The sequence below is a fragment of the Mchenga conophoros genome, linkage group LG10, assembly GCF_057382185.1.
Source record: "Mchenga conophoros isolate Kocher_MC1m ecotype Shallow Benthic linkage group LG10, M_conophoros_male_GT1.1, whole genome shotgun sequence".
NCBI classification, from domain to species: Eukaryota; Metazoa; Chordata; class Actinopteri; order Cichliformes; family Cichlidae; genus Mchenga; species Mchenga conophoros.
Genome location: NC_140535.1, coordinates 7297728 through 7322808, shown reverse-complemented (window position 1 = coordinate 7322808; position 25081 = coordinate 7297728). Strand labels below are relative to the sequence as shown.

The 25081-nt window shown below is 45.5% G+C and overlaps 1 protein-coding gene across 9 annotated transcripts in view; it reads right to left on the bottom strand.

Annotated features, from left to right (window-relative positions):
* Nucleotides 1-25081, bottom strand: part of cblb (Cbl proto-oncogene B, E3 ubiquitin protein ligase) — a 171648-nt gene that overhangs the window by 5113 nt on the left and 141454 nt on the right. For 7 of the 9 annotated variants that reach the window (XM_085288334.1, XM_085288335.1, XM_085288338.1 and 4 more), the window contains one exon: nt 12908-13021. The exons of 1 other annotated variant lie outside the window; for it this stretch is intronic. In XM_085288334.1, the coding sequence (XP_085144460.1) occupies nt 12908-13021 (114 nt within the window). Of the gene's footprint in view, nt 1-3437; nt 4439-12907; nt 13022-25081 lie in introns of those variants that run through there. One more of the 9 variants, XM_085288340.1, reaches the window with a different exon arrangement.

Here is a 25081-nt window from a genome sequence, read left to right as displayed (position 1 = left end):
AGGCATGCTTGGAGGACTGGGAAAGAAAGTACAAAAAGGCTGAAATCGGCATGAATGTGTGACTCTTCTACACCCTGAGGTGGTGCTAAGACATCAAATATACAAAAATGATTATAATCAGTCAGATATATCTGAGTATTCAAATGAGGACCATATGTTGGAGTTCTGGAATGACATCATCACAGTTAAAGTAAAATGCCTGAACATGAAATTCCAGAGTTTATTACAGAGAAATGGCTCTTTCCAAAATAAAAGCTATACTATACGCTTCTTCTGGGCTATATTCTCAGCAGCATATTAAACATATCAGGTAATAAACTCTCTTTTCCAAAGATGAGTGATTTCTCCATCAGATAGATTAATTTTTTTATTACTTTGTTGTTTCAGCAACATTACATTTAAAAACTGTACTTTTGAGTTAAAATATATATTTATAATTTTAATAAATGACAAATTAAAAAAGCATGAACGCCTGTGGAGACGGCTTATGGTTGAGAAATGAACATTCAATGCACGGGCGACAGATCTGGTTGACATTCCTGCTGTCAGCATGCCAATTGCACGCTCCCTCATTGCTTGTGGCATCTGTGGCATTTTGCTGTGAGACAAAACTGCACATTCCAGGGTGGCCTTTTGTTGTGGGCAGTCTGAGGTACACCTGTGCACTACTCATGATGTCAGATCAGCATCCTGATGTGGCACACCTGTGAGGTGGGATGGATTATCTCAATATAGCAGATGTACCACACATTTGGACTGATTTGTGACCACTGTTTGGGAGGGATGGTTATATTGTGTATCTGGAATGAATTTTAGGTCTCTACGTCCATCCCATGGGGAATGGGAGCAGTAACAAAGGTGTTGCGTTTATATTTTTGTTGAGTGTATATATATATATATATAGATAGATAGATAGATAGATAGATAGATAGATAGATAGATAGATAGATAGATAGATAGATAGATAGATAGATAGATAGATAGATAGATAGATAGATAGATAGATAGATAGATAGATAGATGGATGGATGGATGGATGGATGGATGGATGGATGGATGGATGGATGGATGGATATAGATATAGATATATATACATGTATGTATAACAGCAGGGTGCAAGATACTAGCAGCCAAGGCATACATGGAACGGCATAACCAGGTGACCAGCATAGTGTACAAGAACATCTGTGCTGAGTATAACCTGGACGTCCCAAGGTCAAAATGGAAGAGGCCCCCAAGGGCGAAGAATGTCCGAGCTAAGATCCTGTGGGACTTCCAAATACAGACAGACAAAATGGTGGTGGCTAACCAACCGGACATAGTGGTGGTAAACAGAAGAAGACGGCCATAGTGATCGATGTAGCGGTCCCGAATGACAGCAACATCAGGAAGAAGGAACACAAGAAGCTTGAGAAATACCAAGGGCTCTGAGAAGAGCTCGGGAAGATGTGGAGGGTGAAGGTGACGGTGGTCCCAGTGGTAATCGGAGCACTAGGTGCAGTGACTCCCAAGCTAGGCGAGTGGCTCCAGCAGATCCCGGGAACATACATAACATTGGAGATCTCTGTCCAGAAGAGCGCAGTCCTAGGAGCAGCTTAGATACTGCGCAGGACCCTCAAGCTTCCAGGCCTCTGGTAGAGGACCTGATCTTGAAGGACAGCTCACCCGCAGGGGCGAGTGGAAATGTACAGTGGGGCAAAAAAGTATTTAGTCAGCCACCGATTGTGCAAGTTCCCCCACCTAAAATGATGACAGAGGTCAGTAATTTGCACCAGAGGTACACTTCAACTGTGAGAGACAGAATGTGAAAAAAAAAATCCATGAATCCACATGGTAGGATTTGTAAAGAATTTATTCGTAAATCAGGGTGGAAAATAAGTATTTGGTCAATAACAAAAATACAACTCAATACTTTGTAACATAACCTTTGTTGGCAATAACAGAGGTCAAACGTTTACTATAGGTCTTTACCAGGTTTGCACACACAGTAGCTGGTATTTTGGCCCATTCCTCCATGCAGATCTTCTCGAGAGCAGTGATGTTTTGGGGCTGTCGCCGAGCAACACGGACTTTCAACTCCCGCCACAGATTTTCTATGGGGTTGAGGTCTGGAGACTGGCTAGGCCACTCCAGGACTTTCAAATGCTTCTTACGGAGCCACTCCTTTGTTGCCCAGGCGGTGTGTTTTGGATCATTGTCATGTTGGAAGACCCAGCCTCGTTTCATCTTCAAAGTTCTCACTGATGGAAGGAGGTTTTGGCTCAAAATCTCACGATACATGGCCCCATTCATTCTGTCCTTAACACGGATCAGTCGTCCTGTCCCCTTGGCAGAAAAACAGCCCCATAGCATGATGTTTCCACCCCCATGCTTCAGAGTAGGTATGTTGTTCTTGGGATGCAACTCAGTATTCTTCTTCCTCCAAACACGACGAGTTGAGTTTATACCAAAAAGTTCTACTTTGGTTTCATCTGACCACATGACATTCACCCAATCCTCTGCTGTATCATCCATGTGCTCTCTGGCAAACTTCAGACGGGCCTGGACATGCACTGGCTTCAGCAGCGGAACACGTCTGGCACTGCGGGATTTGATTCCCTGCCGTTGTAGTGTGTTACTGATGGTGACCTTTGTTACTTTGGTCCCAGCTCTCTGCAGGTCATTCACCAGGTCCCCCCGTGTGGTTCTGAGATCTTTGCTCACCATTCTCATGATCATTTTGACCCCACGGGATGAGATCTTGCGTGGAGCCCCAGATCGAGGGAGATTATCAGTGGTCTTGTATGTCTTCCATTTTCTGATGATTGCTCCCACAGTTGATTTTTTCACACCAAGCTGCTTGCCTATTGTAGATTCACTCTTCCCAGTCTGGTGCAGGTCTACAATACTTTTCCTGGTGTCCTTCAAAAGCTCTTTGGTCTTGGCCATGGCGGAGTTTGGAGTCTGACTGTTTGAGGCTGTGGACAGGTGTCTTTTATACAGATGATGAGTTCAAACAGGTGCCATTCATACAGGTAACGAGTGGGGGACAGAAAAGCTTCTTACAGAAGACGTTACAGGTCTGTGAGAGCCAGAGATTTTCCTTGTTTGAGGTGACCAAATACTTATTTTCCACCCTAATTTACGAATAAATTCTTTACAAATCCTACCATGTGAATTCATGGATTTTTTTTTCACATTCTGTCTCTCACAGTTGAAGTGTACCTCTGGTGCAAATTACTGACCTCTGTCATCATTTTAGGTGGGGGAACTTGCACAATCGGTGGCTGACTAAATACTTTTTTGCCCCACTGTATTTTTTTTTATAGATATTGTGCGTGTGTGTTCGTTTCAGTGTATGTGTCTTTGTCACTTGAGAAGTCAAAATACGCCAGCTCCACCAGAGGCTGGTCACTACACCCCCAGGGCCCCAGGCTCCGGAGAACCACCCCCACGCCAAAGAAGCTACCCCCAATGAAGCAGATCAACAACCACGCCCGAACATCCAGCCACACGCCCTGGAACCAAAGGCAGGGCCACATCCTGGGGAACTGCAGCAATGTCCCAAAGGGACAGCGAGCTTCAAACACTGGGCTGTGCCCAGCCGTGCCCACACACACACACCCAGGCCATTCACTCACTCACACATACCCATCCATTCATGACACAAAGACATACACATGCTTCCTGCTCATAATCAGATCATACCATAGCAGGGAGCTTATTAAATTGGCTCCAATAATTAGGGTACCACACTTAACTTCACAGAATAAAATTGTGTAATTAAATATCGTGTTTGTGGGTTTTTCCCATATTACTAACATGCCAATTTGTTTGTTGTGATTTATTATCAGCCAGACTCATATTTGCTTTAAATGACAAATTTATTTAAGACGGAGTGATTTATCTAAGTCTGGGATGGTACGTGTTAACGGCCGCTCATAGATCCTACCTGCCGGATCTTCTTTTCATTGATATCGCTGTTATGACTGATGAAGCCGAGCTGGTGAGTTTCTTTGTTAACCAAGTAACGTGTTAAAGCTATAAATATGACTATTACTAAACTGTACTGTCATTAATAGTGTTGCTTTGTTAATGTTGTATGGTTGTTTTATTTTGTGTCTTTCAGTTGATTACCTGGCTTCTGTAAAGGCACGGTTACTGTACTGGTGTTAGTTTATGGTTGTGGAATAAACTTATAAAAGGCAGCAATCAGATGTCCGAGCCTGAGTACGACACAGTTTCATCAGTTAAAACACACCCTTACGGTGGGAGTTTACTAAATTAAAGGTAGTTAGCTTAGTAAAAACCGTAAAGTAATCAACACTTAGCCACCCCCCGCGACGGAGAAGTGCAGGAGGGTCTGTGTCGACTACGGAGAATCCAGCAATTAGACGGAGCCCGGCCGATCGTCACGGCCGATCGATGTGACTTCGTTCTCAAAACACCGTCAAGCCCTCTGTGGAGCAGGGAAATTATTTTACTGCTATTGTTAAATAATCATCATTATTACCATTGCATTAATAATATAATCTGCAGTATGATCATTGCTTTAACAATGTAACAGATAGCTTTAAGATGGCCTTAAGATGTTTATGATGATGTTAATTTTGTATTTCAGATGCAGTTATAACTATTGTGTACACAATGCATATCTGTGCTTATTTGAGTTGATGTTCAGGTTCTTTAAAGGTCTTAAGCTTCACTGACGTGACTGTTCAGGTGATACATGCTGAGGGAAAACTAGAACATAGAAGGAATTGCAATACATGCTTACAAAACACTTATATATCAGGTCATTTCATATTAAGGTTTTAGTAGAGGTTCTTGGTTAAAACATTTATTTAGTAGAAGACATACACATAGTCTCAGTGAGCCTCTGGTCTAGTGAAAGGTCAGAAGTGCAACAGGTGAAGAGGTGACACAAAGAGCATGTGAGGTCAACACACACACACATGAGTTAGATTTATTTAGAGGAGAGATTAGTCATGTCTCGGTAAAAGAGGAACCGTCCTCGTTGTCTCGGCAAGAAAGAGGAACAATTCACTTTAAGACAAGAACGGAAAGTACCAGCCATGAAAATAGAAGATGATCTTCTGGGTTAAAAGTCATTGTGGTGTTGATCTGATCTATGTATAAAATGTATCTGTGACGCATGAAGGGGCGTCAGTAAATCAAACCCTGATGCTATAAAATATCTGTTCATGCTTTGATTAAGTTGAAGACTACTTGCTGTCTGCGTACAGAGTGTCTTCCCACACGTGTGTAGTCATTAAAATCATTGTTTGACCAAGAGCTTCTGGACCATGGGTGGTTTGTACTCTCCTTCCTCAATTTTGAACCTTAACACCTCGTACGTGAGAGACTGTGTGTGGATTTCTTTGCTGGAACTAATAGGGCACTGGCATAGGATAAGCCAGCCGCCGAAAACGAACTTTTAATTCAGTTACTAGCCGCTAAGCGACCGGAAGTGGGTCGCCGCCATCTTTGCTGAGGGCATAGGAATAACGCCGGTAAAAACGAACAAAAAAGTCAGTATGGCATGCCGAGAAGAATTAAAGAAAAGGCGGTCCTCTGCGCAAGCAGTTTTTACTAGGAAAGCCAATTCCATTGCCTTTAACATTGACATTCTGACTGAACATGACCTCATGTCTGAAAGTAGGACACTCAAAGACAGTTATAGTGAGGTTTGTGATAGCAGTTTTGATTACATTGCTGCTATGGAAGAAGAAGATGCAAGTGGGCTTGCAGCAGAAATAGCTGGAGTGGAGAAGAAGCTACAGGACTGCCGCTCAAAATACCAGACCACAGAAATGAAGCTAAAGGAAGCGTCATGGTCTCGTTGTGCATCAGGTCAGTTTGACAGTCTAAGAGTTGACCTAAAAGATGCGATTAGCCAGGTGGAAGCGCTCAAAACGGGTCAAATAAAACAGGATCAGTTTGATTCAATGCTCCCTGCTGTGGAAGGCAGAGAGGAAGCTCTGAGTGAGTTTGTGCATAAGTGGGATCGTTATGTTCCAGAGAAAGAAGTGAACGTTATGCGAGCTTGTCTCAAAGAGCTCAAGGAAAGGAGGAGAGTGGCTATGGTGGTGCTGGCTACCACCCTAGATGGGAGAAGGAGATCTGGGTGTGGCGACCTCAGGAGCAGGACTAGCAGTGAAGGTGAAGGCAGTGATGAAGGTGGCACTGACGGTGGAGTGACGACCAGCACTAGCAAGCCCAGTGGGCCCGCTGCGACCGGTGGAGATGATGGCCCAACGCGTGCCAGTGGTGCGCTAGATGCTGACGTGCACCCTGCTGCATGCCAAAGTGCCGCAGTGGGCAGTAGTAACCAGGTTATTGATGAAGGTGGCCCCGATGGAGCACGAACTACAAGTCCTTCCATTGCAGCCCTTCAAGCGCCACCACAGGGACCACTATCCCAGGGTCTGGGGAGTCCTGTGTTTAACCCTGGCCCCTCAGGCACGCCACAGCAGCTTCGAGGAGTGCATGGTGTGAGACCCAATGGCGCTGGGGTAGGACAGAGCACGTCTACCGTCTCTCAAGGATCACTCGGAACAAGGATCGCACTCGCACCCCTGAGCCTACCAAAGTTCTTTGGGGACAGGAGAAGCTACTGGCGCTGGAAGAGTAACTGGGGGACCCTCCAAGCGTTGGCGGAACCCACAGGTTCCCCGGAGTGCAGGCTCTTCCACCTGATGGACAGTATTGCTGATCCAGTAAAATGTGAACTTAGGCTGTCTCACTGCCGTACAGCGAGTGAGGTTTTCCGAGTTTTAGAGGACTGTTATGGTGACGTATCACAGATAGCAGATGACATTGTACTTGAGCTACAGGAGTTACCGGGCGTGCGCAACAACAAACCCAGAGAGGTTTTACAGTTGATCCAAACTGTAGAGAGGGCGCTGTTGGACTTAATAGACCTAGGTTGTGAAGATGCCATAAAAAATCAGTTAGTGATCCGGTCACTTGAGAGTAAGCTGCCGGACAGTATGAAAGAAAGGTGGCTTTTGTACCGATGTGATCCTGTCAATGATGTCAGTCCACAGAACCGGTTTGATAAGCTATGGCAGTTCCTGAAAGATCAGAAGACAGTTCTGGTGCAACTGGAGCAGTTGCAATCCATCAGACAGTCTAATACTGCCAGGGCAGCCGATCCGAGCCCCCGCGAGAAACCAAAAGAGAGACCTGATCGGAGGATGGAGAGACGTTCGTTCACCAAGGCTACTGCGAGTGAGATGAGAGGTGAGCTGTCACAGAATCCTTGCTGTTTGTGTGGCGAAGAGGGTCACACAGGGCGCTTATACCGCTGTAAGGCATTTAAAAAGGCCAACCCGTCAGAGCGGAGAGTTTACGTGAAAAAGACAAAAGTGTGTCCCAGGTGTCTGGACTCCCATGGGAGTGATGACCCTTGTAGTAAAAACTTTCTGTGTCGTAATGAAGGATGCAGAAGGGGTGATGCCTCATCGGATCAGGAAAGATGCAGCTAGGCAAGGGACAAAAGGGGATAAAAGGAGAGAACCCCGAGGCCCGACGGAAGAGCAAGAGGCTGTGTTTGCTGGCCTAGGTCTGTCCCCGGAGCAGCTGGAGGCTGTTCGAAGGGCTTGCACAAACAAAGTAACTTCAAAGTTGTGGGCTGGCAGAGGCTCGGAAGATGAGAGTTGTCTGAAGGAGCTCCCGGTCCTCATGATGTTGTTGGACGTCACCACCAAGAGGGGAGACTGGATTGGAGCACTCATCGATTTAGCCTCTGACACGAATTATATCACCCACGAGGCAGCGGAGAGGCTTGGTCTGCCTGGTGAACCAATCACCTTAGTTGTTCATGGTGTTGGTGGCATGGAGGCAAAAGTAGAGACAAAGAGATACCTGGTGAGCATAAAAGTAGCCACAAAGAAGGGAACATGGCGACTCCATGAGATGGTTTGCTACGAATTAGAAGAGATTGCCAATGTGGGTCACGTCGTGGACTCGGAGCGCCTGGATAAGTTTTTCCCAGGCTCCGTCGAACCCGGGGAACTGATCCGCCCGGAAAAGATTGAGCTACTCATCAGCACCCGGGAGGGTCGTCTAGCCCCCCAGAGAATGATGAGGTGCGGTGACTTGGTTCTGTGGGATGGTCCGTTGGGGAAAACCATCAGTGGCGCACACCCAGATCTGTTTGAAGATGTGGAGGTGACTGCACGACTCTCATCGACCCATTTGGCATGCTCCATGAGGGCGGAGTCTCAGAGAGTTGTGGCCCTCCATAACTGCTGCCCAAAACCAAAGAACAGCGTAGAAGTCGGTACCACGGCTACATCCAACACTGAGATCATCAAATGGCTGCAGTGGGACAGTATTGGTGCCGCCTGTGATCCCATGTGTGGCGGGTGCCGCTGCGGGAAGTGCGCCCCTGGAGGGAAAGAAATGTCACTTGCTGATGAAAGAGAGTTGGAGATCATCAGAGGGGGTCTAACCTTCAAGCTGAGTGACAATCATAGTGACAAGCCCCATTGGGATGCTAAATATCCCTGGAAAGAGGACCCTGCGACCCTACCTAACAACCGCAAAGCTGTGGAGGCGACTTTCCTGAAGTCAGAAAAGCGCCTCGAGAAAGATCCATTATGGAAGGCAGCTTATGCTAAGCAGGTGTGTGACATGCTGGCTAGGGGGGCCGCTATCCAGCTTTCCCGGACGGTGTTGGACGAGTGGAAAGGAGCCGTGTGGTGGATAAACCATTTGATGGCGCCCAACCCACACTCCAACACCACGCCAGTGAGGCTCGTTTGGGACAGCAGCCAGGTGTACAGAGGTGTTAGTTTGAACAGCATCTTGATGAAAGGCCCAGATGTCCTGAATCCCATTAGGGCAGTGCTGCTCCATTTCCGGGAGGGAGAGCATGCAGCAATAGGGGATGTCTCCAAAATGTATAACTCTGTATGGCTGGAGGATCAAGAGGTGCACGTTCACCACTTCTTGTGGAGGCATTCCCTGGAGGAGGACATCAAGGATTATGCTGTGGTGCGTGTGAACATGGGTGACAAGCCTGCAGGTTGTATCGCTCAGGTTGCCATGCGAAAGACTGCCCTTCTGCCACAGTTTGTCAACAGAGTGGAAGAAAGACGTGTCATTGAAGAGGATACTTACGTGGATGACATCCTTGTGTCCCACAACGACCCTGAGAGACTGAGCGAGATCCTTGAGGGGGTTGAAACCATTCTCAAGCATGGTGGGTTTTACCTCAAACCTTGGGTGCGGTCTGGCTTTAGTGGGAGGCAAGGTGCTGTTCCTGCCGAACCAGAAACCATCATGTTGCCCAACCAGCTGCGGACCGAGGACAACAAGGCCTTGGGTGTGGGTTATCTCATGGAAGAAGACAAGCTCTTCCTCATGGTGGCTATTAACTTCTCCGCAAGAAAGAAAAAGATGCGTACTCAAGTAGACCTCGCTGAAGAGAACATAGGGGAGAAGACGCCAAATCCCCTCACCTGCCGTATGCTTCTAAGTCAAGTAGCAGGGCTCTATGACTCCCTTGGTCTGGCGACGCCCCTGAAGCAGAAAGGTGTTATTCTTGTCAGAAGAGCCTTTCAGGAGGCCGGGATACTGACTAAGGATACGTGGGATAAGCCGCTGTCTAGTGAACTACGTGGGAGAGCGATCAAGCTCTTTGAGGAGTACGCGCGGCTGAGTACCATCACCTTTCCCAGGAGTATTACACCATCCGGCTGGGTGGGTAAACCCTGGGGGATCACGTTCTCTGATGGAAGTTGTGACTCATACGGAGCAGTCCTCTACCTGCGCTGGGAAACATCTGGAGGGGTTAAGACCCGGCTCGTGGAGTCCAAGGCCAAATTGACTCCAATCGAACAAAAGGGAGATGCTGTCAAGGCAGAGATTTGTGGAGCTGTTTTTGCCACTCGCCTGAAAGGTTACTTTCTGAAGTACAGTCGGTTGGAAATAGATCGTTGGTACCATTTTCTGGACAGTCAGACTGTGTTAGGTGCCATCCAACGGGAGAGTTACGGGTTCCAGACCTTCTTTGCCAATCGAGTGGGAGAGATACAGAAGGCTGGGCCTGTGACCGACTGGTGGTGGCTTCCTGGCCAGTTCAACGTGGCTGACCTGGTCACAAGAGGATGTTCCCCTGAGCAGCTTGGTGAGGACTCTTCATGGCAGACCGGTCCCATGTTCCTAACCAAGCCAGTAGAGGAATGGCCCATAAAGTCAGCTGCAGAGGTGGCCTCTGGGACTAGAGAAGTCGTCAGTCGACTCCAAAGAAAGGCTTTTTCAGCCATCTTAACAAGGTCGCAGCAAAGGGCGCAGACTACTCCAGATGGCTTTGATAGCGTCAAAGCCGTGGTCGGCGGCCGAGTAAGTCCGGAGCTCTTACCATTCAGCAACAAGGTTACATCTTTTGAGACTAAGGGGTCTCCTTCTGTTGCTTCTAATGTCTGCAGGATCAAGGAGTGCTGGGGTTCAGCCTTGATAAATCAAGTAGATCTTTCACGGTTCAATTCTCTAGCCAAGCTCTGTGGGGTCATAGCTTATGTCCACAGAGCCTTGCGCTTTTGGTTATCTGGCAGGGGTCGGACTGCTGTAGGATTAAAGTGGGAGGCGGTGCCCGCGGCTCAAGAGCGGGTAGAGGCATTTCAGGACTTATGCCTTGCCGCTCAAGCAGGTGTGAGTTTCCCTACGACGACGCTCAACCGCCTGGTTGTGCGCAAGGATAAAACAACGGGGCTCTTGATGTGCTATGGCCGGATTCAATCCGTTGAGGAGGAGAGGTCCGGGGTCCCTTTGATCCCCTACAAGTGTCGGTTAAGCTCTCTGCTCGCTGAGGACGCCCATCGTGTCAACCACGAAGGTGTTTCTGCCACCCTTCTTCGGATGAGGAAGAGGGGCTGGGTAGTTCAAGGTCCCAGGATCGTACGGAAGGTGATTGATTCGTGCGTAAGTTGCAGAAAGTGCAGGGCCAAGCTATGCACTCAGGTGATGAGTGATCTTCCTCCCGTACGCACTACGCCAGCAGCCCCTTTTGAGTACACTACTTTGGACTTGTTTGGTCCATATTTTGTCAGAGACTCAGTAAGACGACGAGTGAAGAAGAAAGTTTGGGGCGTGGTTTTTAGCTGTATGGCCTCAAGAGCCGTTCATGCAGACATAGTTGAAGATCTGTCAACTGAGGGCTTCCTGAAGGCATACCAGCGGTTTACTGCCCTGAGGGGTCACCCCAAGAAACTCTGGTCTGACCAGGGGACCAATTTCGTGGGAGCTAAACCTGCGCTGAAGGAGCTCTATGATTTCCTTGCGAGTATCGACAAAGAAGAGATCCAAAGAAAGGCAGCCGTAGTTGGGTCTGACTGGATGTGGGAGTTTAGTCCAGCGGACTCCCCACACCGGAATGGAGCAGCAGAGGCAGCTGTTCGCGTGTTGAAAAGGGCGTTGAGTAACGTTGGTGAGGAGGGAAACTTGACTGCTCTGGAATTCCAAACCCTCCTCTATTTGGCGGCCAACCTCACCAATGAGAGGCCTATCGGGGCCAGAGCTCAAATTCAGGAAGAAATTGTAGATGTGTTGACACCAAACTCTTTGTTGTTGGGTCGGGCAGGGCCCAGGGGCGACAACATGGGTTTTGAGTTCCCTGCCTACCCATTCAGTCGTCTACGTGCAGTCCAGGTGGAAGTGGACAAGTTTTGGAGACGCTGGAGTCAGTTGGCCGGGCCGCACCTGTTTGTTCGGCAAAAATGGCATTCCCCGGTGAGAAATGTTTCTGTTGGGGACCTTGTCTGGGTGGCAGATCAGAACGCACTTAGGGGTCGTTTCAAGCTGGGCCGCGTGGAAGAGGCAGATCCGGATCACCTAGGTGTTGTTCGAGATGTCAAAGTAAGGATTTGTTGTAGTCGTCCCATCAACTGGTCTCAGGCAAGGAAGGACAGGGAACCATGTCATTCCACCATTCTCCACAGGGACGTTTGTCAGGTAAAGTTCAAATAGAGGTGGTTAAAATCATAACTGCCAGTGGTGTTACTGCCAGTAGAGGAGCAAGAGGAACGTGGTTCATCCCCCTGAGTACCCAAGAAATACTTGCAGATTGGGGACTCTTGGGTGTGGGGACCAGGCCCAACCTGTTTAAAACACTGTTATAAGACTTTTTGTTTTCTATATTGGTGTTTATTGCTACTGGTTATTGTGGCACGTAGCCCAAGTGGGAGGTGTGGGTTTTTCCCATATTACTAACATGCCAATTTGTTTGTTGTGATTTATTATCAGCCAGACTCATATTTGCTTTAAATGACAAATTTATTTAAGACGGAGTGATTTATCTAAGTCTGGGATGGTACGTGTTAACGGCCGCTCATAGATCCTACCTGCCGGATCTTCTTTTCATTGATATCGCTGTTATGACTGATGAAGCCGAGCTGGTGAGTTTCTTTGTTAACCAAGTAACGTGTTAAAGCTATAAATATGACTATTACTAAACTGTACTGTCATTAATAGTGTTGCTTTGTTAATGTTGTATGGTTGTTTTATTTTGTGTCTTTCAGTTGATTACCTGGCTTCTGTAAAGGCACGGTTACTGTACTGGTGTTAGTTTATGGTTGTGGAATAAACTTATAAAAGGCAGCAATCAGATGTCCGAGCCTGAGTACGACACAGTTTCATCAGTTAAAACACACCCTTACGGTGGGAGTTTACTAAATTAAAGGTAGTTAGCTTAGTAAAAACCGTACAGTGTTATATAGTAATCATTTGTGTTTACTGAACAAAAACAATGAGTTATACAACATTTTTCAAAGGGCACTTATAGTTAGCACAGCAAACGGCACAGACGCATTGTCATGTCTGCAGGAGGAACACAGACAGGACAGGCAGCATGAAACAGCTGACATGCACAGGAAGCTATGGCTGAGTGAGAGAAGGTACATGCACTGTTAGGGAGGGCTACCTGGTTGGGGAAGTAGAAAGTCATAGTCAGATGGTGTCTTTTGGATGTTGAAGGGGCAGAGGGTAGTATGTGCTGCCCCCGAGACTAACCCACCGATGGATTCTGAACATCCACCTGTGGAAGCAAAGAAACGTTCAAACAGCCAGTCTGACACAATGTTGCATCTTTTCTTTCTAAATTAATTTATATTTTTTTAAGTTTTATTGAATAAGGTATGGTAAGACATGTCATTTAGTTTTACTGTTCATGAAGCAAGTTAATGGATTGTTCCAAAGCAATATATGCTATTGCTGTTGGTCATTTTGTTTATTATTGGTGTGAATGCTGATTCAGTGAAATACTAAGAACACAAAGAATAAAATTATTAATCTTGTTTTGAGAATGTCTTTTGTTTCTTATTTAGTTTATAAATAATAAAATTTGTTACTTTACATGCATATCACCAACAAACTGTTTGAGATGACACTGTTATCTTACAACCATTTTTAGTAATAATTCCCACACTTAAACTTTTGTTGTTCAAACTTTAACACACAGTCAAGAAAATTGTGCAGTGGTTAACACTGCTACTTCACAGCAAGAAGGTCCTGGGTTTGACTCCACCATCTGACTTGGGCCTCTTCCTATGGGCTCTCTTCCACAGTCCAAAGACATGCACTTAACTGAGTTAGGTTAATTGGTTGATTGATTCTAAATTATCAATAGTGAGAATGGTTGTTACCCTTGTGAAAGACTGGTGACCACAATAATCGTCCTCTCAAAGTGAGAAAGAAGTGATGCTGAAAGAAGCATTGATGGGCCAGTGTTGAGTTTATTTGACTTAATAAAGTACTTGGAACGAGTGTCTCAACACTTCTTTTAAGATATTTCTCACTTGTCTAAAGTCTAGATATTTTTTCTTATTCCAAGATATCTTGTGAAGTGTAATTATCTTACAGCACTGAGTGTTTCTTCTTCAATCACCTTTCTCACAATGTGTTTACACCTTACTAGTTATTAATCTCTGGCTCTCTTCCACAGCATGTCTTTTATCCTGTCTTTCTCCTCTCACAACAATGTGGGATTTAATGGTTGTTATTGTTATATATAAATCCTAGCTGTTACGATTTTCTTGCAATCATCAGTACTTTTCATAAAATGGAAGTAAATCATTATGTTTGTTATTTTTTCATGTCTCAGGTCAAACAGGATCTTATGTGACAATAGATAAAATGTGTTCGCTAAAATGAAATGGAGCTCTATAAATAGATATAAACAAATCGACATACAAATTATTGTAGCCTTTAATTTTTCCATTGGTGAGTTTTAAAATCTGTTTTTTGAGATGCTCCAGCTGTCAGTTCTTTCTTTTCCATACTGGGATTGTTTAAAAAGCAGACCACACCAATCTGGAAAGCAAGCTAAAATTACACTACACTAAATTATATACAGGGAGTGCAAAATTATTAGGCAAATGAGTATTTTGTCCACATCATCCTCTTCATGCATGTTGTCTTACTCCAAGCTGTATAGGCTCGAAAGCCTACTACCAATTAAGCATATTAGGTGATGTGCATCTCTGTAATGAGAAGGGGTGTGGTCTAATGACATCAACACCCTATATCAGGTGTGCATAATTATTAGGCAACGTCCTGTCCTTTGGCAAAATGGGTCAAAAGAAGGACTTGACAGGCTCAGAAAAGTCAAAAATAGTGAGATATCTTGCAGAGGGATGCAGCAGTCTCAAAATTGCAAAGCTTCTGAAACGTGATCATCGAACAATCAAGCGTTTCATTCAAAATAGTCAACAGGGTCGCAAGAAGCGTGTGGAAAAACCAAGGCGCCAAATAACTGCTCATGAACTGAGAAAAGTCAAGCGTGCAGCTGCCAAGATGCCACTTGCCACCAGTTTGGCCAAACATGATTTTCATGCAGGACAATGCTCCATCACACGCGTCCAAGTACTCCACAGCGTGGCTGGCAAGAAAGGGTATAAAAGAAGAAAAACTAATGACATGGCCTCCTTGTTCACCTGATCTGAACCCCATTGAGAACCTGTGGTCCATCATCAAATGTGAGATTTACAAGGAGGGAAAACAGTACACCTCTCTGAACAGTGTCTAGGAGGCTGTGGTTGCTGCTGCACGCAATGTTGATGGTGAACAGAACAAAACACTGACAGAATCCATGGATGGCAGGCTTTTGAGTGTCCTTGCAAAGAAAGGCGGCTATATTGGTCGCTGATTTGTTTTTGTTTTGTTTTTGAATGTCAGAAATGTATATTTGTGAATGTGGAGATGTTATATTGGTTTCACTGGTAAAAATAAATAATTGAAATGGGTATATATTTGTTTCTTGTTAAGTTGCCTAATAATTATGCACAGTAATAGTCACCTGCACACACAGATATCCCCCTAAAATAGCTAAAACTAAAAACAAACTAAAAACTATATATGTATATATATATAACACCCAGCACGCCCCTGCGGGCGGTTTATCCTTCAAGCTCGGGTCCTCTACCAGAGGCCTGGGAGCTTGAGGGTCCTGCGCAGTATCTTAGCTGTTCCCAGGACTGCGTTCTTCTGGACAGAAATCTCCGATGTTATGCCCGGGATCTGCTGGAGCCACTCGCCTAGCTTGGGAGTCACCGCACCTAGTGCTCCGATTACCACGGGGACCACCGTTACCTTCACCCTCCACATCCTCTCGAGCTCTTCTCTGAGCCCTTGGTATTTCTCCAGCTTCTCGTGTTCCTTCTTCCTGATATTGCTGTCATTCGGAACCGCTACATCGATCACTACGGCCGTCTTCTTCTGTTTGTCTACCACCACTATGGTTAGCCACCACCATTTTGTCCGTCTGTATCTGGAAGTCCCACAGGATCTTAGCTCGGTCATTCTCCACCACCCTTGGGGGCATCTCCCATTTTGACCTCGGGACTTCCAGGTTATACTCGGCACAGATGTTCCTGTACACTATGCCGGCCACTTGGTTATGGCGTTCCATGTATGCCTTGCCTGCTAGCATCTTGCACCCTGCTGTTATGTGCTGGATTGTCTCTGGGGCATCTTTACACAGCCTGCACCTGGGGTCTTGCCTGGTGTGATAGACCCCAGCCTCTATGGATCTTGTGCTCAGAGCTTGTTCTTGTGCTGCCATGATTAGTGCCTCTGTGCTGTCTTTCAGTCCAGCTTTGTCCAGCCACTGGTAGGATTTCTGGATATCAGCCACCTCCTCTATCTGCCGGTGGTACATACCGTGCAGGGGCCTGTCCTTCCATGATGGTTCCTCGTCTCCCTCCTCTTTCTTGGGTTTTTGCTGCCTGAGGTATTCACTGAGCACTCGGTCAGTTGGGGCCATCTTCCCAATGTATTCTTGGATGTTCGTTGTCTCATCCTGGACTGTGGTGCTGACACTCACCAGTCCCCGGCCCCCTTCCTTCCGCTTAGCGTACAGCCTCAGGGTGCTGGACTTGGGGTGAAACCCTCCATGCATGGTAAGGAGCTTTCTTGTCTTTATGTCAGTGGCTTCTATCTCCTCCTTTGGCCAGCCTATTATCCCAGCAGGGTACCTGATCATGGGCAGGGCGTACGTGTTGATGGTCCGGATCTTGTTCTTACCATTCAGCTGACTCCTCAGGACTTGCCTGACCCTCTGCAGGTACTTGGTGGTTGCAGCTTTTCTAGCGGCCTCTTCATGGTTCTCATTCGCCTGCGGGATCCCCAGGTACTTGTAACTGTCCTCTATGTCTGCAATGTTGCCTTCTGGTAGTTCAATCCCCTCAGTTCTGACTACCTTCCCTCTCTTTGTTACCATCCGACTACACTTCTCCAGTCCGAATGACATTCCAATGTCATTACTGTATAGCCTGGTAGTGTGGATCAGTGAATCGATGTCTCGTTCACTCTTGGCATACAGTTTGATGTCATCCATGTACAGGAGGTGGCTGACAACTGCTTCGTTCCGTAGTCGGTATCCGTAGCCAGTCTTGTTAATGATCTCACTGAGGGGGTTCAGGCCTATGCAGAACAGCAGTGGGGACAGAGCATCTCCTTGGTAGATCCCACACTTGATGGTGACTTGTGCTATGGGCTTGGAGTTGGCCTCTAGTGTTGTACGCCACATCCCCATTGAGTTCCTGATGAAGGCTCTTAGGGTCCCATTGATCTTGTACAATTCTGGGCATTCCAGTATCCAGCTGTGGGGCATTGAGTCATAGGCCTTCTTGTAATCAATCCAGGCAGTGCACAGGTTGGTCAGTCTGGTCTTGCAGTCTCGGCTGACTGTTCTGTCTACCAGTAGCTGGTGTTTTGCGCCTCTGGTATTCTTGCCAATCCCTTTCTGTGTCCCGCTCATGTATTGACCCATGTGCCTGTTCATCTTAGCCGATATGATGCCTGACAGGAGCTTCCATGTAGTACTGAGGCAGGTTATTGGTCGGTAGTTGGAGGGGACCGGTCCCTTCTTGGGGTCCTTGGGGATCAGGACCGTCCGACCTTCGGTTAGCCATTCCGGGTGTCTCTCGTTAACTAGCAGCTGGTTCATTTGTGCTGCCAGACGCTCGTGGAGTGCAGTCAGCTTCTTTAGCCAGTAGGCGTGAACCATGTCGGGCCCTGGTGCTGTCCAACTCTTCATACTGGAGACCCTTTCTTGGATATCTGCCACTGTGATGGTTACTGGACCCTGTTCAGGGAGGTCGCTGTGGTCTGCCCTCAGATCCACTAGCCACTGAGCATTGCCGTTATGGGTTGCGTCCTTCTCCCATATGCTCTTCCAGTATTGCTCCGTCTCCAGCCTTGGTGGTGCTGTTCTCTTATTGTTCCCTTGCCACTGAGAGTACACCTTTGCTGGTTCTGTGGAGAACAGCTGGTTTATTCTCCTGCCTTCTATCTCTCTGGTGTACCTCCTCAAGCGGCTGGCCAAGGCTGTGAGTCTTTGCTTGGCAGTTTCCAAGGCCTCAGGTATGGACAGCTTGCTGTATTTCTTATGCACCTTCGTTGTCGCACCTTTCTGCAACTCCGTTAGTTGGCTAACCTCCCTCCGTGCTACTTTGATCTTGCCCTCTAGCCTCCTTCTCCATGGAGGGTACTGCCCCTTGTGGCTGTTCAACTTGTAGCCAAGCATCTCATTGATCACTGCTGCCGTATTGTAGATCAGCTTGTTAGTGTCGGTAATCGTGGTTGTAGGTATCGTCCGTAGTTTTATATATATATATATATAAAACACCCAGCACGCCCCTGCGGGCGGTTTATCCTTCAAGCTCAGGTCCTCTACCAGAGGCCTGGGAGCTTGAGGGTCCTGCGCAGTATCTAAGCTGTTCCCAGGACTGCGCTCTTCTGGACAGAGATCTCCGATGTTATGCCCGGGATCTGCTGGAGCCACTCGCCTAGCTTGGGAGCCACCGCACCTAGTGCTCCGATTACCACGGGGACCACCGTTACCTTCACCCTCCACATCCTCTCGAGCTCTTCTCTGAGCCCTTGGTATTTCTCCAGCTAGATATAATCAGTCCATAAAACCTTAGAAAAATCAGTCTTGAGATATTTCTTGGCCCAGTCTTGACGTTTCAGCTTGTGTGTCTTGTTCAGTGGTGGTCGTCTTTCAGCTTTTCTTACCTTGGCCATATCTCTGAGTATTGCACACCTTGTGCTTTTGGGCACTCCAGTGATGTTCTGAAATATGGCCAAACTGGTGGCAAGTGGCATCTTGGCAGCTGCACGCTTGACTTTTCTCAGTTTATGGGCAGTTATTTGGCGCCTTGGTTTTTCCACACGCTTCTTGTGACCCTGTTGACTATTTTGAATGAAATGCTTGATTGTTCGATGATCACGTTTCAGAAGCTTTGCAATTTTGAGACTGCTGCATCCCTCTGCAAGATATCTCACTATTTTTGACTTTTCTGAGCCTGTCAAGTCCTTCTTTTGACCCATTTTGCCAAAGGAAAGGTAGTTGCCTAATAATTATGCACACCTGATATAGGGTGTTGATGTCATTAGACCACACCCCTTCTCATTACAGAGATGCACATCACCTAATATGCTTAATTGGTAGTAGGCTTTCGAGCCTATACAGCTTGGAGTAAGACAACATGCATGAAGAGGATGATGTGGACAAAATACTCATTTGCCTAATAATTTTGCACTCCCTGTACATATATATGTATATATATATATATACACACACATATATATATATGTATATATATATATATATATATATACACACACACACGCACACACACACACACACACACACACACACACACACACACACACACATATATATATGATGAACCAAGCATTCCTTTAACATTAAATAGTAATGACTTCATGGATTTATTCACTAATCAAATTTTAACCATTGGAGAAAAAATTAATCATAATCATCTCACAGAAATAACGTACAGTTACTCTCAATATCATCGATGTTTATGTACCCTTTTTCGAGTTAACTTCAGTAATTACTTCTTCCAAACCAGAAGTTATTACTATTTTTAGACCCCATTCCTACTGCTCCTACTGTACTGCTCAAGAAGTCCTACTATTAATTAATGCTTCAATCTTAAATATGATGAACCTAGCTCTAATAATTGGCTATGTATCACAGGTAGGGCTGGGTATCGTCACTGATTTCTAGAATCGATTCGATTCCGATTCACAAGGTCCTGAATCGATTCGATCCATTTTGTATAATTTTAAGTTTAAATTTGTTCAGAAGCCAATTGAACGGCAGAAACTAGTTTTTCTTTTCGGAAGTAAGTAAAAGGAAAAAAAACATCGGCCGACAGCGCTGTAAATAACGGTAGTCTTGTGCGTAACAAGCAAGCGAATAATGCACAAACAGTGTTGGGGAGTAACGGAATACATGTACCGCCGTTACGTATTTAGAATACAAAATATGAGTAACTGTATTCCGTTACAGTTACCGTTTAAAAAGGTGGTATTCAGAATACAGTTACTTTGTTGAAATAAATGGATTACACTGCGGTACTTTCCTGTTTCATTTTGTCGCGGGTCAGGACTGTTTGGGTTTTGTTTGACAGCTACGTTCTTTCGTTCCAGGCGGCAGCGTTACGGTTGCCATGGTTACAGGGCGACGCTCTCTCTCTCTTTCTGCGACTGTGTGTTTCCTGGGTGAGAGAGCGCCTTTTCGTTGTTGTTGTTGTTGTGCTAAGCTAACAGGCAGAATGCTACAAGCATAGCTCTAAAGAATGTAGCATCATTGGCAGTATAGTCCGTGTTGCAGGGAGAATGCACTGCCATACACGTTATGTGTCTGTGAGCGCGAGGAGGGAGAAAAAGGCGAGTGGAAAGGTACGAGTTGTCGTCGAGGAAAAACGGGAGCTGGAAACATGTAAATATAATAATAACCACTGCAGCCAAGAAGAGTGCCTGACGAGCCCAGTTGTAAGTAAGCTATTAAGACTCGACTGTACACCGTGTTCGTGTTTTCCTCCGAAAACAATAAGTTCCGTTGGAGCAGTCTTTCAACGCCTCTCTCTGTCTCTCGCAAGAAAAATTGACCCACACAACAAAGTAAAGCTATTTTTCGGCTATGAGCCGACAGGGACCCCACCGTATTAGTCAGAGGTCCCTTTACTACAGTTCGGAGTCGCGGACCTTCAGTAATAGTAATAAATCACACAGCAATAGTACATTCACGTTGTTGTAAAAAGCACGATAATATATTAAGTAATCCAAAGTATTCAGAATACGTTACTGTCATTGAGTAACGTAACAGAATACGTTACAGAATACATTTTGGGGCATGTATTCTGTATTCTGTAACGGAATACATTTTAAAAGTAACCTTCCCAACACTGTGCACAAAACAGATTTCGGGGATAGACGGAAAACTGCTCTTGAAGTACACTGAGAAAGAGAGAGAGAGAGAGCTGTGCATGAAGTGTGATTTTATCGTGGTGGAAGCAAAACAGTAAAAGTAAGAGGGAGTCCATGATGATGTTTATGTGAAGCTTAGTTTGGATCTTCTTTTGCTGCTGGTTCAGTCAATATTGTTTGGAGAGAGATAAAACTAACAGCTTTAGAATCAGCGCAAAAAGGGCGTAAACACAAAGCGCAGGCCCGCTGAAACATCAGAATCAGCGAGCTGTCGGCTTTCAGCCCCGACCATGTCCGTGTCGTTGGGTGAGAAAGGCGACATCTCACTGATTCTGATCCACGGTCCGGGCTTTGTGTTTACGTCTTTGTGCAGAAGCCGTGCACCTGCTCTCATTTACTGTTTTAAATTTTTGGTGGTTGTCAAAATTTTGTGACGTTTCATCTGAGATTCTGGAATTTTGGGCAAAATACATTTATATTAAAAAAAAATCAATTCAGGATTTTAATGAATCGATATCACGTTATCCAAGCCAGAATCGATTTTAATCGATGAATCGATTATTAAAACCCACCCCTAATCACATGCCTTCAAACTGGCAGTAGTTAAACTGTTGCTTAAAAAGCCATCTCTTGACCCAGGGGTCTTAGCTAATTATAGGCCAATCTCCAGCCTTCCTTTCATCTCAAAAATTCTTGAAAGAGTAGTTGTCAAACAGCTAACAGATCATCTGCAGAGAAATGGCTTAATTTGAAAAGTTTCAGTCAGGTTTCAGAGCTCATCACAGCACAGAAACAGCGTTACAAATGATCTTCTTATGGCCTCTGACAGTGGACTCATCTCTGTGCTTGTCCTGCTAGATCTCAGTGCAGCGTTCGATATGGTTATTACAGCAATAAGTCACACATATCTTTTCCCAGAAGTGTGTGATTAGTGAAATGTATAAAAAGTCTCAACAGGATCACCCTGACGAAGACTTGCATAGACTTTGCTGTTGCTCGCTTGCAAGTAATGAAATAAGAAGTATGTTCAGGAAGTTGCACAACTCGTTTACTGACATAATGTGTAACCCGTTCCACAATCCTGGAGACACCATTCAGTCCAAGGCCTTTGATGGGATTGTTTCTGGTACAAACAGATGGTACAAACTGCCTGATATGTCTTTACCCAGTCTTTTACCCTTTATTTTTTTTAAATATGTTAAACTTGCTGTTCTGTGTCTCACTTTATAAGACCATTTTTCTGACAGAAAACCTGGGTGCTCACAGTGAAAGTGAGGACCTTGGTGAGGGAGCACAAGCCAGCAGATGGACTTACGGCTGCTAAGCGGCTGCTAAGGTACAGTATTGCAATGCTTGTAAAGGGGCTCTGGCTTCATGCTCCACTGGGCACTAAAAAACAGTGCTCCAGTCTTCTCTGCCAGGTCCTTTAAAGACAGAGAGTAAACCAGAGCCACAAGAAAACTACTAAACTCAGAAACCTCTGGTAAGGACCTTGTTTGTTATTATTGCCAGCAGCCAGGCCACAAAACTTCTGTGTGCCCCATCTGCAAAGCTAAGGTCACAGGGGATTGCTATGCACCCCAGCAGAAGATGGAGCCCACAGGGAAAGACAGTGGAAATGCAGTGCTAGAAAATGGTAAATGTCAATAGTCAGCGAGTTACTGCTTTGTTGGAAATGTCTTTGGTTAACCATTGTATGGTACCAGTGAGCAATATGGATTATAGCAGACAGGAGGAAATTTTGTGTGTACATGCTACTAAGCATCGTTACCCCAAAGCTGATGTGACAGTGACCAAAAAGCTCTCCAGAGAGTGATCCGTACAGCAGAACGCTGCTGCAGGATTGCTCTCCACCCGCTTCAGGACACCTACACCAGGAGATGCCGGACTAGAGCAGCGCAGATACTGAAGGACCCGTCCCATCCTGGCAACAAACTGTTCCAACTTCTGCAATCTGGTAGAAGGTTCCGCATCTTCCGGGCAAGGACAGAGAGACTCAAGAGGAGCTTCTATCCCCAAGCCATCCGTGCCCTAAACACACACACCCGCCCTCTCACATCATCTATAATTGACTGAGACAGGACTCTTCCAGACACTAAACCAAGGAACAATGTACATTTCAATTCCTTTAATTTTAAATATGTTTATATTGTCTATCCTGTAAAATAGTCAGATGTCCATTCATATTAATGTACAGAATTCACCTGCTTGCTGCTACATTGCTGCACATTCACCCAATGTATATACTACATATATATATATATATATATATATATATATATATATATATATATATATATATATATATATATATATATAATGTTCTTCCTCTACACCCCCCCCCCCCCCCCCAATTTTTTTGCACATGTCGAGGAGCGTGTCAGGCTACATTTCACTGTGTGTTATACTTGTATAACTATGCATGTGACAAATAAAGAACCTTGAACCTTGAACCATTAATGAACAGTCCTACATGTTTTCTTTTCTGGTGGTACAGAGCCTGCCTGTTGATGTTATCCCAGGAATGGAGTTTTAGGGAGGATGAGACATTGAAAAACTTGATTGCTAAGGTTACTGAAGGGGAAAATGGAAAGTGAGAGGGGAAATGAAAAGTTCATTTTTAATAAGCATGTGTTATACGCAGTTGACTGTGACCACCAATATCTTGAGATCCCTGGTCCCTAGGTCCTTTATCATGTACCTAACACACACCCTTCCCTGGGTCTTTAATGTTTGCAGACATACAGAAATCCTGAAGTGCATGCTCCATATGCCAGAAAACATGTCCTCCAAGGAAGTCAGACCAAAACCTCCTGTAGTCACTGCCAGTTATCTACACTCATTTCTAAAAGACCAGGGAACCAATCCGTGGCTGCCCTTCCTGCTGTTTGCATACAGAGAAGTTCCCCTACCTTTAACGGAGTTCTCCCCTTACAAGTTACTCTATGGCTGGGATGTACATGGGCCCTTGGATCTACACTCGAAGGGTTGGGAGTCTCCTTCCTTCACTTGGAGTGATAAAGTACTATGTACTCGAAATGAAGCACCATCTGGCAAGACATTGCAAGGAAGCTGGGGGAACATGTCCAAGGCTTATATAACCCAGAAAACCTGGTATGGCCAGCAGGCAAGGCACTGTGATTTCCAGCACTGTCAAAAGGTTTTGTTATTCCTCCTTTCTGCTAACACTTCTGGCAAAATGCCAATGGCCGTACACTGAAGGCTCAACAAAATGAACAGGTCCGTTTTAAACTCTAGCATCTGGCTTGTGTTGCCTTTAAGCCATTTTAAGATCCGTGGCAACGTGTCATGCAGGACGCATCTCCCTTCTGTGTGCAAGTGAATGAGTGAGTTTATGTGTCTGTAAGGAGTATGTGGTGGCTACAGTGAACACTGAAGTTTGGTCAAAGCAAAAAATCTATGATGATTTTTTTTTATAATCGAGTTGCAGCCCTAGTCAACACTGCAGTCTGCTCAAGTTACTGAGCAGTCTCAAACCAATGTTCCAAGTCCTTGGGAACACACAGGATGAGTTATCAAAAGCTGAAATACTAAGCATTGATTATCCAAGGTTTTAAAGGTTATCTTTACCTAAGCTGTTGCGAGATTTAAACAAATAAAAGTTACCGCCTTTTGGACGGGCTGAACTGCTATATGTATTTGACTGACCTGGTGTGGAAATGTTTAGACATTCACAATTTACTGACATCAAAAGGATGATTTCTTTTGCTGAGATGCTGAACCACATCAATGTCAAAGGCCTGATCCAATGTCCAAGGAACACAGAGCTTTGCTTACAAGCTCTGTAAGCTCTGTAAAAGAGAACCACCAGACTAAAAAGATCCAAAAGATATTAATTAAGAGTTGTTAATTCTCTTGCATTTTGACGTCACAAAAAAGATGTACACAAATATTGGAATTACCCTAAAACTGGCAGAAATGATGAGACAAGCCATACCTGATGAGACAAGTAAAGGCTGTACACTTCCGGTATGATGGCGCCTGTGTTTGGCTTTGCCGCTGCCGGGTGCAGTTTGTCACGCTCTTTTGTCGTGCTGTTTTTCTCTGCTCTGCTGTTTTCTATTTGTATCAATGATGTACTGGCTGCCTTGGTTTATGATCGTTTGACGCTGTTATCCATCCGATCTTCAATGATGGCTCAAGATGTCTCATCCTCCTCCTCCTTTGGCACTTTCCATCCTCCGCACTCCTTTGGCACTTTCCATCCTCCACCAGTGGCTGGATCCTCCGCCAGTGGCTGGATCCTCCGCCAGTGGCTGGATCCTCGGCCAGCGTCCTCAGCGTTCCCCGCAGACCACGGAGAAGGAGAGGAAGAAGAGCAGGTATCCAGGTG